The sequence below is a fragment of the Narcine bancroftii genome, chromosome 3, assembly GCF_036971445.1.
Source record: "Narcine bancroftii isolate sNarBan1 chromosome 3, sNarBan1.hap1, whole genome shotgun sequence".
In the NCBI taxonomy this organism is placed as follows: domain Eukaryota; kingdom Metazoa; phylum Chordata; class Chondrichthyes; order Torpediniformes; family Narcinidae; genus Narcine; species Narcine bancroftii.
In genome coordinates this window covers 155,995,717-156,014,266 of record NC_091471.1, presented here as the reverse complement: position 1 = coordinate 156,014,266, position 18,550 = coordinate 155,995,717, and the positions used below count along the sequence as shown (strand labels likewise).

Here is an 18,550-nt window from a genome sequence, read left to right as displayed (position 1 = left end):
AATTTGGACAGCTTCATTGTAAGCCTTATGTCCATTATATTTCCCAGCAGGAACAACTCTGGGTCCTGTGGGAATCACTTGCCTATAATTTTCTCCAGGACTTAGCCTAGATCTACCCAAAAAGGCCTCACCTTGGTACATGACCAGGTTGCGTGCACAAACATCCCAGTTGCAATACCACATCTGAAGCATTGGTCCGAGAGTTCTGGTTATGATCTGTTTATTTTCTGCGGCATTATATACAACTGGTGCAAAAAGTTATACTGGACCAGCCTGTACCTTGCATTGATGACCGTGGTCATGCTTTCCCGGAACAAGTCGGACCAGCATTTCTCATCAATTGTAATGCCCAGGTCTGACTCCCATCTTTCTCTCAACCTATGAAGACCTGGAACAGGCAATACATTGCTGAAATAAATTTCTTACCACTCCCCCTTTGAATCAAGACCTCTATGTTACTGTATTGAGGTAGGGTCATACTTGGACCCAATACGTCCCTTAGAAAAGGCCTTATTTGAAAATAGCAGTGGAATGTCTGATTTGGCGAAGCATATTTATTTTTTAGCTGCTCAAGCAACATTAACTGCACCTGCTCATAACAGTCCTCAATGCACCTGATGCCATTTCAGTGCCAGATCTCTAGGATCTTGTTACCTACCATTAATGGTATTAATTTATTAGGAGTCGGGCATTTTTGATGACAGCTCCACTTTAGTATTCAGATATTAGTTAATTTTGGTCCAGATACTAATCACTTGTTTTAGTATGAGGGTGCTCTTCTTCCTTGCCACCAATTTGGCATTCCATTTGTAAATAAAATCCTCTGCTCTCTTCCTGCCCACTAAGTGCAGATCAATTTGTGCCCAGGATGGTACACCTCCTCCCTGAAAGAGAGAGGCGATGTTTGAGAGAAGCCTTGCCCTATACTCGGCTTCCATGATCCTACCTTTCAAATGGGCTGAAGCCAGAAAAAAATCTATTCTAGAGTAGGAGTCATGTTGTTTTGAGTAAAATGAGTAGTCCCTCTCCCTTGGATTATTTCTACACCACGCATCTATCAAATTCAGCTCTCTCATGCAGTCAATGGTGGCTTTTGCCGCCCTGGTCCTAGTTATCTGTTTTGTGGATTTATTCAAGACAGGATTCAGACATAGATTAAAGTCACCTCCATTAAAATATTTTCATTCCACTCCACCAATCGTAGGGAAATGTCCTGTATATATTTTTCATCATCATAGTTGGGGGCGTACATATTCACTCGGGTCCAGGACTCTGAATATATCTGACAGTGCACCATTACGAATCTTCCCATTTTGTCTGATCACCTTCTGCACCTGCACCTTCCCTACTAGAAGTGCCACTCCCCTTACCTTTGAGCTGAACGAGGAGGATATAACTGACTCACCCACCCCTGTTTTAGCTTTTGATGTTCCTGCTCAGTTAAATGTGTCTCTTGAAGAAAGACCAGATCTATCCCCATTTTTAAAAGATGTGTCAAGACCCTTTTCCGCTTCACTGGACTGTTTAAGTAATTGACATTAAAAGTAGCAAATTTTACATTCTTAGCCATTACCCCTAGGTTCCTCCTTTAAATGCTTCCCCCCTTCAACCACCCCCCCACCCCACACCCCCAATCTCTTACCATCTGCCCTTTTCTCCGTTCTATCTGAGCTGCGAAAGTAACTAAGTAAGAAACAAGGTTGGGAACAAGGACAAAGACAAAAATCCAAATATTAATAACTAAAATAACCATTAATAAATAAAAGAAAACACAAGAAACATTCACAGCCATACCTTCCCTTAACCCCCTATTGCCCACCCGACATAACCTTTGCCCCATATTACACCCACCCTCCCCTCTATTCTATTGCCAACCTCCTTCAGTTGACAACACTCCCCACCAATAGCAGGTTGTGCTACCGGTACCCATCTACTCCTTTCTCCATCTCCCGAGCTCCCCAGGAAAAACTGTAATTATAACTTTTTTGTCTATTTGGCATAACCTCTTTTCAGGCCCCTTATTTTTACAATTTAAATACCAAAATATCATTACAGTCCATAACACATCAATACACCCCTGTGGGCTAAATTCACAATGCAATAAAAACCATTGTAGCTGATCCCCAGTCGGGCTCCCAATGTGGGCAGATCTTTGGCGAATTCCCGTGCCTTCTCTGGATCTGCAATAAATTTTCTTTCTCCTCCTGGTAGTATCACCTTCAGAGTGGCTGGATGTCTCAGTACATATTTGTACCCCTTTTGCTTGATCAGCCTCTTGGCTGGCTCAAACGCTTTTCTGGTCTTCAAAAGTGTCGCACTAATGTCCGGGTAAAAAATATTTTATTTCCCTCTTTTTGCACCTTTTGCCGTCACTCCTAATATTTTCTCCCTGTCCTGATAACACAACAACCTTATCAGGACAGAATATGGTCTCTGCCCGTTACCTGGTCTTGAGAAAAGGGATCTATGTGCTCTTTCTACCTCAATCTTTTCTCCCAGTATATCCTTGCCCAGCACTTCAGAGACCCAGGTCTGAAAAAAGCTTACTGGGTTTTGCCCTTCAATCCCTTCCCTTAGCCCCACTATTTTAATGTTATTTCGCCTGCTGAAGTTCTCAAGGGCATCCAGTTTTCTCTAGATATTCTCTCTTTCATTCAGCAGCATCTCCATTTTATTGCCCATATCATATCTGGTGCCATCCTTTCTTCCACTTCAGCCACTCTATCCATCAGCCCAGATAGGGTACTTTGGACCTCATCCAGCTTCTCTCCATATCTTGGGCTCTCTTGTTAACAACATGGAAGAGCCTGCCTTCCATCTGGCCCAGGATGTCAATTACATTGTGCAGGGAGGGCTCTGAGCCCCCCTACTTGTTTTGTTTAGATAGGACATTTTTTTTAGTCCTGCGGCCCGACAACCTTCCTTCACCGCTGCCTTCATCCTCTTCAAAGCTCCTAAACTTGACACCGCTGCTGCCGGTGTTCGCGGGCCTGTTGGTTGCCTCATTCTATCTGATGCCACTTGCTGTTGGGTCACTTGCCGCACTGTGTGACTTGGCTCCGGACCCACCGCTGGGGCAAAGGTGAGTACCAACCTGCCCCTCAATACCGGAGTTGACACCAGTTCCTTGCAGCTTCTTGTCTGTCTGGGCTGGCCCACTCCCTGCGCTCTTCAGTGCCGCTACCCCATGACCACTACAGACACCGACTTCTTCTCAGGCCTCGCACACACTGCGAGGGCACCTGCCCTGGTGTTCCTGCTGTGGGAGGGGGGCCCAAAGCTTCTTCCCATCTTCAGGGGCTTCACGACATCTTATTTTATACACTTGCTGGGCAGTAACACTGTCTTCGTCCGAGTCTCATCCTCCCTGTTTGGTGGCTCATTCAACTGAAGCTGCAGCTCCCTCCTCAGGCCTCGGGGCAGCCCCACCATTTTCCTCAGCACGAGGCATCCCTGACTGGATCTCTCGCTTCAGTGGAGGTTCTTCCATGTTTTTATTTGAGAGTTTACCCTTCTTAGTCATTATCTATTGTAGATTTCTTCCCACGTCTTTTTTTTGGTATTTTGGTTATTCAATTGAGGTTTTTACCCTATTGTTGAAAATCCTGGGAGCTCTAGGATTCCTCCTCCTCCTACCCTGCATTACATAACCCCCCCCCCCCTTGATTCTTACTGTTGAATGTGTGTATTCATGTAATTTCCCAGTCTTCCGTCAGTTTCTCTCTCGTTATCCAAAGTGTACATTTACCCCTTGCATATTGTGTTATATGGCGAGCTCTCCTCTGGCCACTGAGACAGAGGTGCACCAAAGAAGAGGTACAAGGACTGCCTAAAGAAAGCTCTTGGTGCCTGCCACATTGACCATCACCAGTGGGCTGATATCGCCTCAAACCATGCATCTTGGCGCCTCACAGTTCGGCGGGCAGCAACCTCCTTTGAAGAAGACCGCAGAGCCCACCTCACTGACAAAAGACAAAGGAGGAAAAACCCAACACCTAACCCCAACCAACCAATTTTCCCTTGCAACCGCTGCAACCGTGTCTGCCTGTCCCGCATCCGACTTGTCAGCCACAAACGAGCCTGCAGCTGACGTAGACATTACCCCTCCATAAATCTTCGTCCGCGAAGCCAAGCCAAAGAAAAAAGAAGAAGAATTGTGTTTGTGTGTATAGGTTTGCCTAGCATATTGACCCTGTTGTCCTGTTTGCATCCCCAAAATAAAAGTGTGTTTTTTATCTCGACTTTGGTCTGGTTCTTAACAAACTCTTACAACAATAGCCAACAAAAAGGCAGGCATAGCTGAGGCCCATGCAGCTACCCCCTTGACTTGGAGAAAGTGGGATTAGTCAAAAAAGGTTATTAAGGGTGAGGACAAGTTCTGCTAACTGGAGGAGGGTTGCAGTGGAGGGGAACTGGTTGGGGCTGTTGTCGAGGAAGAAATTAATGGCTTTGAGGTCTTTAGTACATGGGATGCAGGTATATTGTGATTGGATGTCCATGGTGAAGGTGAGGGCGTTGAGTTTATGGAACTGAAGGGTGTTGAAGTGATTTAATTCTTTCTTTACACGTGGATTGTGGCATTTTTCACATTTGTGATATTGAAGAATGCTGCAAGTTGATGTCTTATGATCATTCAATGTCCCATGACCTTTTTCTTCAATGCCCCCTTTCCTACAAATTGACTTTGCCACTTCTCCATTTGAAGCTGGGTGGTGAAGAGAAGTGAATCAGTGCTTTCTAGCATTGCCCTTCAGAAATTATTCCACTTGAATCATTCTAAGCTGTGGGTCACGAGTTGATTCATCTTATTCCAGAAGGGAATGTGTGACAAAAATGGATTTTCTTTCTCTTTCTCACATTCCATGATGGTCTATTATCGTACATACCTGTACTTTGAATCACTATTGATTAATCGTGAAAAGTGGCTCACCTTTCACAGTAAATCCACATGGATTGGCTGGAATATTCTTGCAGGCCTACTCCTATTCCTGGAGTAGTTCTTAAGAAAATGATGTTCTCTAATCTTGTATGTCAGCCAACTAAATTTTCTACACTTTTGTCCATGCCAGAGCAAGTCAAGTTAAATGAGAAAATCTGCAAATGCTAGAGTCGAGTGCAATGCACAAAAATGCTGGAGATGCTCAGCAGATCACGCAGCATCCTTAGAAAGTAAAAGGTTGATTATAGTTTACTTTCTATGGATGCTGCGTGACCTGCTGAATTTTTCCAGCACTTTTGTTTATTATATATCCTGATATCACCACTCATGTCATATGTGCTATTTAAAATGCACTCCCCTACAGGACTTCTCTTCTGCAATGATTTGTAAATCTAACCTTTTTTCTGTGGTTTTACATTGTAATTGCTTTTCTGTTAATCTATCTCCTTTTGTTCACCTCCCTACCCCCTTCCCCTCCTCTATTCAGAGAGCTGCCCTCTCCCCAGCTTCTCTGTTATTTTCTCTCTTACCCTCCCACCTATAACCAACTATGACCAATAACCTGTTAGCCTATACACCCCCTGCCTCTTCCTCCCTCCTCTCCTCTCCTCTCCTCTCCTCTCCTCCCACCTCCTCCCATCTTTTTATTCAAATGCCTGCCTGCATTTTGCTTGCACATTGATGAAGGATTTAGGCCCACCAGTTACCCTTTGTTTCCTATAGATACTGCATGACCTGCCAGGTTTCTCCAACACTTTTGTGTATTGGACTACCATCCCAGCATCTGCAGATTTTCCTGTTTAATTCTTTTCTATTGACTTCCATTACTTGATATATTCTTTTATCCCTGCATACAGATGCTATGGACCTCAATTTCCACAATTGTAAAAAGTTGGCTGCTTTGAACTGACACACTTGCGCTGAATGTTTCCCAATGCACTTTTCATGCGACTCAAGCGCACATGACCCTTGTTCAATGTTAGAGCTCCTGGGCTTTGCTTCTACCATTGGTTTATATGTCATGTTTGCATCTCTGTTCTTTGTTACCCAATGTTCCACAGCACTTGTAGAGGTAATTTCCACAGCTGTGCCTATCTTTCACATCCATGTCAGGCATCTGTTAGTTCCACACCAGCTTATTTCCCAGTATATGCTCCAAGTACTCACAAGGTGAGTAATTGCTAATGATCTTTCCCGGTTCATGGATTGTAAGCGTACAATCCAACAGTGCTGGGTTCAAATCCTTCTGCTGCTTTTCTATGCTTTTGTAAAATGGGACATGAATTGACAAACTTACTTTTTCTCCATGAGGATATATAAAACTTTTGTATATGTAGTTTGCCTTATATCTGCTAATAGGATCTATTTCCATTAGGCCACATCAAAGCATTTTGGACCTAAATATCAGCTTTATCCATTCACGATACAAATAAAACAGTTCATTTGCTTTTTATCAATGCCCAAATTTCCAGTATAATTGGTCTGTGATTGATTATCGTGATGTACTATTTTCCACCTTGACAGTTCCTAAATTTGTCTTTTTCCTCGCACCAAATTCTCCAGATGTTACCTTCTACCTTGTGCTCGTCCAGACCTCAGATTGATACAGCTAGTCATGACCTTCAAGTTGCACCTATAACTCAATATTCAATGTGATTTTTGATAGTTATTATTCTCTGTTGTTCCCCTTATCATCATTGCAAAATCATTGAGCTTAGTAGCTGTTAATCTACTGCAGAATTAACAGGTTCGAGGAGTGCAAATATGATATATGTTCACAGAGCACCTCTGGAACGTCGATACATGTTGATACATGTTGATACAATTTTTGTTCGGAAATCAAAATGACAATGTATCACAGTCGTAAGCCCAGAATGTGTGGTGGAAAATAGTATATGTGGTGAGGCATTGTTCCTGATAATAAATGAAACTGAGAAGTTATTTCATTTTTTAGGTACAAGGAGAGATTAATGACTAAGTGCCTAAAGAAGAATCCTAAATTGATGTCTGATGCTTTGAATGGACATAGATGGCGCTTCTTGAAAAGCGGGCTGGATGATTTTCGCGATGGGTATCCACCTCAGTCACAAGAGGATTTAGCCATCGTACAGAGTCAGAAAGGTGCTGGCCTTAGTCCTTTGCTGGTGAACGTGACAGAAACTTTCAAGCCTGCTCAACATGTATCAAAAAGGCTCACTAAATCACAGATCTGTTATTCCAAGGCTTTACCTTTGCAACAGGCTAAGAGAAAGCAAATTGATGAGATTGAATATGGCTTGAGTCAGCATCCATTAGCTCTTTATCCACACTTGGAAGAAGGAATGGCTCCAGAGGTAGGAAATAACTGGAACAAAATTCTGCACCGTCTCATATGCATTGCTCTATGTTTATTCCACTCACAAGGTGTTTCCATATTAGAAGCAACTATTTCTGAAAATTCATAACCAGTGTCCTTCAATATCGTAATTGACTTTTCCAAGCCTTCTTACTTGTGGTGCATTGGTATCATGTTGTTTTTTTCTTTGCATCAGCATCAAAGCTGAAATTAAAATCTAAAACTGTGGCTCTGGTAGTTATATTGGAATGAAATGTCAGCATAGATTAAGTAGATATATCATAAGTTTGTTTCCATGATTTCCTGACTCAAATGAATGTTGCCACTTGAGTCTGTCTCATTTGTTGATTAGCTACGAATAGCACAGACTCAGAAATAATAACAAAAATATTTCAACCACAGCTGTTTGAGAAAATTGTAGCTATTCTGGACCCCGAGATGCTCCTGACTGAAGAGGAAGCCAAGGTAGCTCCCATGCAACCTGTTGAAGTTAAGGAACTGCTTCATAAACCACAGAAGAGGAAGGAAATGCACAGACAAAAATTTTCAGAAAGGTAATTAACGAAGCATACGTTAAAAAAAAATGAGTGATGGGAATCAGAAATGTTCATCTCATTCAAACTGCATCAAAATATCAAACCTCTTCTTTTTGCTGACTAATGTTGGAATTCCAGCATAACATTTTTACCATATAAAAACCTTTTGTCTTCTCTCTTCTTTCTTACAATGATAACATTGACATGAAATTAGCCCCCGCTCTCTTCTGAATTGACTTAATTAGAAGGAGGTACCTCGTAAAATGTTATCTCCTGTCAAAAACCTTGGGATAGTATCACGGCTATAGAAAAGGAGGACATAGAGGGAGTGTCCACTGAGGGTGGAAGTGAGATTGGACTGTGATCCAAAGAACTTTTCTAATCTTAAATATACATTACACACACCTGAGCCTAGTATTAGAGGGGGGATTAAGTAGGTTAGGTAGGTTAAGTAATAAGTTAAAGTTTAATTCTGTTTTCTTGTTAAATTATAATTAAAAACTACTTTTGTTTAAGTAACCCTGTGGATATCTATTGCTGCTGGTTTTTGGGGTCCTCTGGACTCCATAACAGTAGTCTTAATCCTCTTTGTTCAAATTTCAAAGTCAATTTCTCCAAGGCTACTCTTGGCATTTTATCTATCCAAATAAATGTCCTTTGCTCTTGGAAAAACTTCACTGATATAGGAAATTGTCATCATTGAAATAAATACGGTATTCTGGAAAATTATTCATCTTAATACAATTTATCTGTCCTATTAAAGTTATTGGCAAATCTTTCCATTTTTTAAAATCATCTTCAATTTTTTTAATGGTGGTAAATCATTCAATTTAAATAAATTATTTAAATTTCTATCTATTTTTATTCCTAAATATTTAACTGCTTCTTTTTGCCATTTAAATTTTTTTTACTTTGTGTATAATCCGTATCAATCATAGGCATTACTTCACTCTTATCAAAATTTACTTTATAACCTGATACTAAACCATATTTTGCTAATCTTACATTTAATTTCCACAATGACATTTCTGGTTTTGTTAAATATACTATGACATCATCCATGAATAAACTAATTTTATCTTCTTTGTTATCTATCACAAAATTTTTAATCTCATAGTCTTTTCTAATTATTTCCACCAAAGATTCTATAGCTAAAGCAAATAAAAATGGTGATAATGGACATCCTTGCCTAGATGATCTTTCTAATAGAAAAAGCTTTGGTATTTGCCTATTTGTGACCACCTTAACTTTTGGTTGATTATATAATGCTCTTATCCAATTTATAAAAAACATTTGGTATTCCAAATGTACTTAATAAAAAGTCCCATTCTAACCTATCAAATGCCTTTACTGCATCTAGTGCAACCGCTACTGCTGGTTTCTTTTCTTTTTGTGCTACACCTAATAAACTCATAAATTAGGCTATATTATCTACAGATCTATTTTTAATAAAACCAGTTTGATCCATATTTATTAACTTTGGTAAATATTTACTTAATGTATTAGCTAATAGTTTAGATACAATTTTATAATCTGTATTTAATAATGATATAGGTCTATTAGAAGAAGTTTGTAAAGGATTGTTTCCTTTTTCTGGAATAACTGTTATTAATGCTGTTTTAAAAGATTCTGACAGATCCTGTGACTCTCTCAATTCATCTAATATTCCCATTAATACTGGAGTTAACAATTCCTTAAATTATTTATAAAACTCCAGGGGAAACCATCTTCTCCCTGGGCTTTATTGATTTGTAATGACATCAGAATTTCATACACTTCAGAGAAAGGATTAGATAACTCTAATTTTTCATCCATATTTAACATAGGTAGTTTAACACAGTAAATATTCCTATTTTTTCATCTTTCAGAGACTCTGATTGATATAATTTTTTATAAAAATTCCTAAAATTATCATTTATTTCTTGTGTCTTATAGGTGATTTGATCAGTTTCCTTCTTTGTTGGAAATAGTGTTCTTGATACTTGTTCAGCTTTTAATTACCATGCTGATACTTTATGGGCTCCTTCACCTAATTCATAATATTTCTGTCGCGTTCTCATTACATCTCTTTCTACTTTATACGTTTGTATTGTTATGGGCTCAGAGAATCCCGAAACCCAGCAGCAATAGAAATTCACCAAGATAAATGGTTACTTAAACAAAAGTTACTTTTAATTATCTTTAAACATGAAAACATGATCAAACTTTAACTTATTACTATTAACTTAACTCCCTTCTAATTCTAAGTGCATGTGTATGTAATGTTTATATAAGTTCAGAAAAGTTATTTGATTCACAGACCAATCTCACTTCTCCAAGTTCACCGGTATCAGGCAATTCTTATACTGTGCACAGAATTTAACATTCTTGAAGTTCACCAGGCTTTGGTGTTTGAAAGGTAAATGGTTACAGCTCAGGAAGGTTCTTACCGGTTTTCAGAGAGAGATTTTTTGCTTGTTGGACACCAACTGATTCCTTCCGATCAGCCTCTTCAGTGTCTTGCTGAAGAAACTTGCCCCATCAGGGTTTTCCAGATAACTTCTTTCTGTCAGGTCACCACAGAGTTCCTTTTCTGTTCCCCTTATTTCAAATGAAACATCATACAACCAGCCATTTCCTCTTGTATGGACCACAAGGGCTTTGAACAGGCTGAACTAAGCACTCACAACCCATCTTCAAAATGCCAGCTTGTCATGTTCCAATGGACAATTCTCTCTCTCTCTCTCTTTCTCCTCTCAATCTCAGAGAAAACCACATGACCCTCTTAGAACAGCAAACTGCATTCAAACAGACTGCGGCACTGGACCTAATCTTCCAAGTCGATTCATCTGTTGTTTTTCAAAATAATAATCCATGACTCCACAGTATGTCCAATTAACACCTACTTGCGAAGTCTCCATAGGCATTCTTCAAAGTTTTAGCCAAGGCACTCGGAGCCTGGACTGTCTGGCTTGAGCAGAGCTCTGGCATTTTAAATGAGATCTGTTTTGAAGTGTTTGTTTGTGACCTACACTAAAAAACCTGCCACAATTTATCTCCTTTAAAACATATCTACATACAATATAAAATATAACAATCTATCACAGTATTGTATTAAATCTTAATTTTTTTGATTTCAATAATCTTTTATTCTCTTCAATTTTTGGATATATAATTCCTTCTATAAATTTAATATTTCCTTTTCCAATTGGTCCACCTCTTTCAAAGAGTCTTTCTTCATCTCAGAAGTATAACTTATTATTTGACCTCTTAAATATGCCTTCATAGAATCCGATATAAAGAATTTGTTCATTACTGAATTTTAATTAGTTTTGAGTAAACATTTTATTTCATGACTCAAAATCACAAAAATCTTTTCTCTTTAATAATATTGTATTAAATCGCTATCTACAACATATTTTGTTCCTCCAATGCAATTGACAAAATTCAACCTTTCGAACTCTAATTTATAACCGTGCAGAGATTATAAATGTATCTAAATGTGAATATGTTTTGTGTCTAAAAGAATAAAAAGAACAGGCTATTATTTGGATGAGTTCTTCTCCAAATATCTATAAGTCCCATATCTTTCATTGAGCCTGTTGCAATCTTAGCTACTTTACTTTTTGTAATTTTACCACCTGATCTATCTCATTTTGGATCAAAGGTAAAATTAAAATCTCCCCCTACTACTATTTTTCCTTTTGCTAATTGCGTAGATACATCTTGTATAAATGTTCCATCATCTACATTTGGTGCATACACATTCAATAATGTCCAATATTCTGAATAAATTTGACAATTAACCATTACATACTTTCTTGCTGTATCTATAGTTGTATCTAATATTTTAACAAATTTTTATGTATTAATATTGCCACACCTCTAGCTTTTGAATTAAATGAAGATGCCAATACCAATCCAACCCAATCTATTTTCAACTTTTTATACTCTTTCTCCATCAAATGAGTTTCTTGTAAAAAAAGCTGTATCTATTTTTATTTTTTTTTATATACATTAATATTTATTTCCTTATTTATTGGATTATCTATCCCATTTATAGTAACACTAGTAAAATTCAATTTCTGCCATCAAGTACCTTTTTAAAATCCTTGTCTATCCACCCCTTGTCTCCCAGTCCTCCCACTCTCGTAATATTAACAACTGATCTCATAATATTCTTGATTAATTAAGAATAAAAAAGAAGAAATCCCTCCGCCAAAGGCGCGTGATATTTTTACGTTTTTAAAACCCTGATCTATATGGGATATGGTTGAAACCACACTTTTCTGCATGATTCTGTAGAAGTCAACTCCATTTCCCCAACTAACTCACTCGCAATGCAATACAGTCTCCTGTTGCATTATGACTATACATTCTTATTCATTCATAGCTCTTTTAAACATATATAGGTTAAAACCCTCCTCCCAATTAAACTCTCTCAAAATTTGCAGTTACATCTTAACTCATTCAGTCATAAATTCCATTCAAGTGTCAACAACCACCTGTCTCTTTCTGGCAATGAATCAGCATTCAATTAGGCTCTGTATAAAATCTGTTTTTCCCATCTGGAACAAAAACTTCCAAAACTTCCAGATACCTCAAGACAAAGGCATAACCTTTTTACCATAGTACATTTTTAACTGCATTAAATTCTTTTTTTTTTAACAAATCAAGGTAGAAGAAAATCTTGTTCCCATTATAAATCAAAGTTTTCTTTTGCTAGTATAGCCGCTAATTCCAAGATTTTCTCACTTACTTCATAATGGAGAAATTTTACCAGTATTGGATGAGGTCTCCGATCTTGTTGTGGCTTTGGTCTCAGTGCTCTATGTCCTCTCCCAATCTCAATGTCTCCTTGAAATTCAGTTACTTCGAAATATTCTGGAATCCAATGCTGTAAAAACTTCTTAATTTCCTGTCTTTCATCACCTTCTTTAAGTCCAACAATCCTTATGTTATTCATTCTGCTGAAATTTTCTAAAATGCCAATTTTTTGCATTAATTGATCTTTTGTTGCGGCCACTTCTACTTGTACCTTCTTCATCCGTTCCTTAATATCTTGAATTTCAAATTTGTTTACTTTAATTTTTTTTCATTCATAACTTCAAATCTTTTGTCCACCTGCTGCATCATTTTTTTCACTTTCCTTGCAAAATTCTTGTTTTCATACTCTCCATACTTCTTCCATTAATGCCATCATAGATTGCTGGAAATTATCCATGTAACTTTTCATATCAGCTGTAGAAATAAAAGACTCTTTCACTTTCTTCATCATTCTAACCATAAAACCTTGTTCAGAATGTATTTCTTGCTCTTCTTCTTGTCCACTGGAGCTGGAAAGCTTCTTGGGCCTTTTAAAAAATTGTTTGCATTCTGCACATGCGCGACACTTTGCACATGTGAGTCACTTCTCCACCTGTAATGGATGGCCATTGTTGGGAGAGACCTTGCACAGCAATTTCTAAGGTCTCTCTGGCTCCAGGCTTGTCTCCCTTGGGCAGTACTATACAAACAGCTCCTGGATCCTTCTTCAAGGTAGGCCTTTCTTCTTTATCTTGATCTTTTTCTTGCTCAGTTTCTTCTATTACTACAGCTGGTTTTTCTTTCTTTGGTGGCATTTTAAAATGTTCTTTAAATCTTCAGGCACTACTTTCTTCTATTTTTCTTAAACTTTTTCAACCTTTTTTGACTTTTTTTCAACTTTTTCGAGGAGAGTAGGGATTTCCAATCTAACCCCATGTCATCACATGGCACCCCCCCCCCCCCCCGAGAGTATTCTTAAGGATAGGATCTATGAGCATTTGGAAAAGTACCGTCTACTCAAGGATAGTCAGCATGACTTTGTGAAGGGAAGGCCATATCTCATGAGCCTTATTGAGTTTTTTGAGGAGGTAACAAAATAAATTGATGAGGGTAGGGCAGTCGTCATCATAGCTATCCTTCAAGGTTGAGGATAATGACCTTCATTCCATTTTCCATAGAGTGTAGATGCCTATGCGTGTATTTGTTTAATGTGTACTTAATGTTACCCTCCAAGAAGCACACGATACCAATTAACTAATTGGAATGACATGGAAACCATGATGATTAGAGCTGATGGATTTATTGCAGCCTTCGTCCGCCTTCACAGCCATTGAATTCAAAGTAACCTTTTGCATGTTCCACCGTTGAGGACTTGGTTGGATTGTTCTTTGTCAGGGACCTCACCCTTGACTTTACTGCCATGGGTGGCCCTACCAGGAGCATAACTCCAGACTCCAGACCACACAAGCTTCTCCACCATGACAATGTGACAATCCATGGAGAAGATGGCAGTAGATATGGTATCTATGGATTTTAGTAAGGCATTTGATAAGGTGCCACAGGAGAGACTCATTCAGAAAGTCATGAGGGATGGGATCCATATGGAACTTTGGCTGTGTGGATAAAATATTGGCTTGCAGGTAGAAAGGAGAGAGTAATAGTGGAAGGAAAGTATTCTGCCTGGAGGTCAGTGACTAGAGGAGTACTAGGCTAAGGATCTGTTCTGGGTCCCCTGCTGTTTGTGAATTTTATAAATGACCTGGATGAAAAGGCGGAAGGATGGGTTTGGAGGAGTTGTAGAGGGAGTTGAAGGTTGTTGAATGTTACAAGAGAATATAGACAGGATGCAGAGTTGGGCGAGAAGTGGAGGATGGAGTTCAATCTGAATAAGTGTGAGGTGATGCATTTTGGAAAGACAAACCAGAAGGCTGAGTACAGGTTAATGGTCAGTTACTTAAGAGTGTGGATGATCAGAGGGACCTTGGAGTCCAAATCCATGCATTCCTCAAAGTCGCCACACAGGTTGATAGGATAGTTAAGGAGACTTATAGGATGCTGGGATTCATTAATAGGGGGATTAAGTACAAGAGTTGAGAGGTCATGTTGCAACTCTACAAATCTCTGATGAGATTTCTAGTTACCTCATTATAGGAAGGATGTGGAAGCTATGGAGAGGGTAAAAAGGAGACTTACCAGGATATTACCTGGAAAATGAGTCGTACGAGGCAAGGTTAGCAGAGCTGAGACTTTTATCTTTGTAGCGTAGAAGGATGAGAGGAGACTTGATAGAGATTTACAAGATTATGAGAAGCATAGACAGGGCAGACAGCCAGCACCTGTGTCCCAGGTCAGGAATAACAAACACCAGAGGACATCTGTACAAAGTGAAGGGAAGAATGTTTAGGGGAGACTTCAGGGGTAAGTATTTTTATGCAGAGAATTATGGGTGCCTAGAATGCCTGCCAGGCATGGTGGTGGAGGCTGAAGAAGATTTTGGTGAAAGCAATTTAATTGCAAGTGTTAAAGTGGGATATTCAAATTCTTCCAAGTTGCTTGTTTGTTGAATAAGCCTTGGTTGGATCAGATCCCTAGTATCTTATAAACTAAGAAAAATGATTTTGCTCTGCTGCTAGAGTCATCCAGGTAATTCTACAAATGGTGAAGAAATGCACTGTTGCATATTGAAATTAATCTAGAACTGACCTTTCGAAACAGGATCACAGCAGGCTGGTAATTGAATTGTATTACACTTCTGGCAGCACAGTAAGACCCCAAGAATGTTGCTTGGATCTTTTATTCCCATTTCCCAAAAGTAAGTGCAAACAAAAATGAGAAAACCACAAAGCCAGTCCTGTGATGTACTCTCTGGATAAAATTCATGCACTGAAATTCTGCTGGTAACAGCACAAAACCAACTTAGCCAAATACTCTTCAAAATTCTAAAAAACTTCTGCAGTGGTTTTCTATGCATTAGCAAGATAACATCAGACGAGGTGAATCGAGACCTTGAAGCAGAATAGCAATGTACATCTGTTGAGTAGCTGGTGTGCTAAATTCAGAAAGTTAACTATTCCAGAAAAGAGAGAAATTAAATAGGTCATCATGTAAAATGTGGAGTTTTTCTTAGTTCCAAAATTCAGACACACCACTTCAAAATGATCTTTTAACTGTACAGTATATACAAAGTTATCCAGGTTTAAATTATGCTATCATTTAAATAAATGAAGCTGTCATACAGCTCATGAATGAATATTTTAAAAATTACAATTTTGAAAATCTGAAACAAAACAGAAAATACTGGAAATACATAGATCAGACAACATCCATGGAAAGAGAAAAAGAGAGAAACTCTTTCTCTTTCCACAGATGCTGTTTGTCCTGCTGAGTATTTCCTGCATTTTTTCAATATTTTTGTTTCATTTAGGCTAATTATTTGTGCTTGGGATCTTGCAGCAGTGAAGAAACAAAGCCAAGAAACCCATACAAATGGATTCTAACCAGAGGAGTTCAAAAAGAAGACAACAAAGCAAAACCTAAAAGGGACACATCAGCACAAGATAAAGAAATTGAACAAGTTACGAAGGCATTTTGTGACTGGGTTGCTTCTTTGGTACGTAGAATAAACACACTGCAAAATGGCTAATGAAGTTTAAAAGGAAATTGTGATAATGCTATTACTTGTGGATTAATTGAGCCCCTGAAGCATCCAACTGCTTCAAAAGCCATTCTAGTGAAATTCAGGATGATGAAATATATTCCTACTTATTCTTTGTCACTTAAATGTTTTGCAATACTCAGAAGAAAAATATATTTAAAAAACAATTTTCACATCATACTAAGAGAGTGAATAGACTTATAAATGGAGAAAATAATTAAAAAAACAAAGTATGTTTTGGTAATGTAGCGGGCTGAGTGATCACATGGGTGAACGGCCGAATTGCTGCAACAAATGGCCATTCCAAGATGGTGTGGGCCTCCCTTCACTACCGAGAAGGAGCCCACGTGCAAACTAAGGAGCCCTCCACTTCCGTGTAGCGGGCTGCCGGCTGAGGAGTGACACTGCGACACAATGACATCATTTCCGGAAGCCGGCAGATACGTCACCAGAAGTGGGTGTTTCCAAAGGGGCAACATGGCAAATTCAAACAATAAAGTCAGTCTTAGTTTCACCCTTGTATTGTGAGACTGTCTCATTATTTAGAAGCGCTGCCGAAGCAGTCGCTACAGTGGTGACCCCAACAGTTCCAACGTTTTGGAACCAGCATTGATCACAGCAAAATGCAGCGACCAGCTACATCCACAGTCGCAGCCCCTGTGACCAACATGGTGCACACGCATCTCCCGCCTTTCTGGGCAAACCAGCACAGGAACTGGCTGAGTCCCAGTTCCACATCAGGGGAATTGTTTCAGAGGACACCAAGTTCTGGCATGTTATCAGTGCTCTGGATGCCACCACAGCTGCCAAAGTAAGCTTCACAGAAAACCCACTGATGGAGTGCAAGTACGAGCAGTTCCAACGGTTCCTCCTCGACACCCTAGAGTGCCATCTGGATCCTCAACATGCAGGGCCTGGGTGACAGAAATCCCTCTGAATTAATGGATGAGATGGTGTCCCTGGTGGATGGGCACCCAGACTGTTTCCTGTTCCTCTCAAAACTGCCAATATACGTATCCTCGGCAGTTTCGGACATGGATTTCAGCACCTGCACCTTGTAGCCAAGGAGGCAGACAGGCTGTCCGCATGACACATCAGAGCTCCCTGCATTTGCAGCCAGTCTACACAATTGGTGCCGCCACCCTGCCCAGCCTACCAGAAGCACCATCAGTAGCCGCAGTACAGCAGCAACATGACGGGCGCCCAGAGAAGAACAGCGAGTACTGTTTCTACTACCACCAATGGGACGGGAACTCCCAGTGGTGCACCCCACCCCGTGCTCGTACCCCACCACCAAATCCAACACAGCGATGGGAAACGGGCATGCCCTGAACTTTCACGACTCCAACTTGCCACATGACATGGAGCACCACATAGAGACCACCAGCCCCACTGGTGCATGCATGAGTCTGGCGCTTCCCATAGGACAAGCTCCAACAAGCTAAGGCCGAGTTCATCCCCATGGAGGAGTTGGGGATCGTCTGCCGTTCCAACCGCCCATGGGCCTCTCCATTCCACATGGTGCAGAAGAGTTGGTTGCTGTCAGTGCAGCAACTACCGATGATTGAACAGGGTGATGATCCCACCTGTCCAGGATTTTGCCATGAGGCTAAAAGACTGCAAGGTATTCTCTAAGGTAGACTTAGTAAAGGGGTACCACCAGATCCCCGTACACCCCAGTGATGTTCCAAAGACGACTATCGTCACATCCGTCAGCCTCTTTGAATTCCTGAGAATGCCTTTCGGACATTCCAGCAGCTAATAGACGTGGTAGGAAGGGACCTCGACTTCATCTTCATCAATCTAGATGACATCCTCATTGCCAGCTCCTACGCCAGCACACACAGGATGCACCTCACCCTCCTGTTCAATAGACTGCAGCAGTTCTGGCTTACGGTGAACCCGTCCAAGTGCCAGTTCAGCCTACAAACAATAGACTTTCTGGGACACCGCATCACCCCAGAGGGTGCCACACCACTGCCCGACAAGGTAGAGGCGATTCAGAATTTCCCTAAGCCGAGCACGACCAAAGGGCTGCAGGAGTTCCTGGGCATAGTCAACTTCTATCATCGCTTCCTCCTGGGAGTGGCCACCCTCATGCAGCCACTGTTCAAACTTGTCAAGCTTGGCGACAAGATGCTGTGATGGACACCAGAGGCCACAGAGGCTTTCCACGCCATTAGGTCAGCACTGGCGAGGGCCATGATACTGGCACAAACAGATCCAACTTCCCCTCAGCCCTCACAACAGACACTTCAGACAGAGCGGTGGACACAGTGCTAGAGCAATGGGTCAATGAG

The 18,550-nt window shown here is 40.2% G+C and overlaps 1 protein-coding gene across 7 annotated transcripts in view; it reads left to right on the top strand.

The window, feature by feature from the left end:
* LOC138757730 (protein FAM47E) overlaps nt 1–18,550 on the top strand; it is a 54,731-nt gene that overhangs the window by 13,698 nt on the left and 22,483 nt on the right. For all 7 annotated transcript variants that reach the window (XM_069925491.1, XM_069925489.1, XM_069925492.1 and 4 more), the window contains exons 2-4: nt 6,894–7,272; nt 7,677–7,828; nt 16,049–16,205. In XM_069925491.1, the coding sequence (XP_069781592.1) occupies nt 6,894–7,272; nt 7,677–7,828; nt 16,049–16,205 (688 nt within the window). The remainder of the gene's footprint in view (nt 1–6,893; nt 7,273–7,676; nt 7,829–16,048; nt 16,206–18,550) is intronic.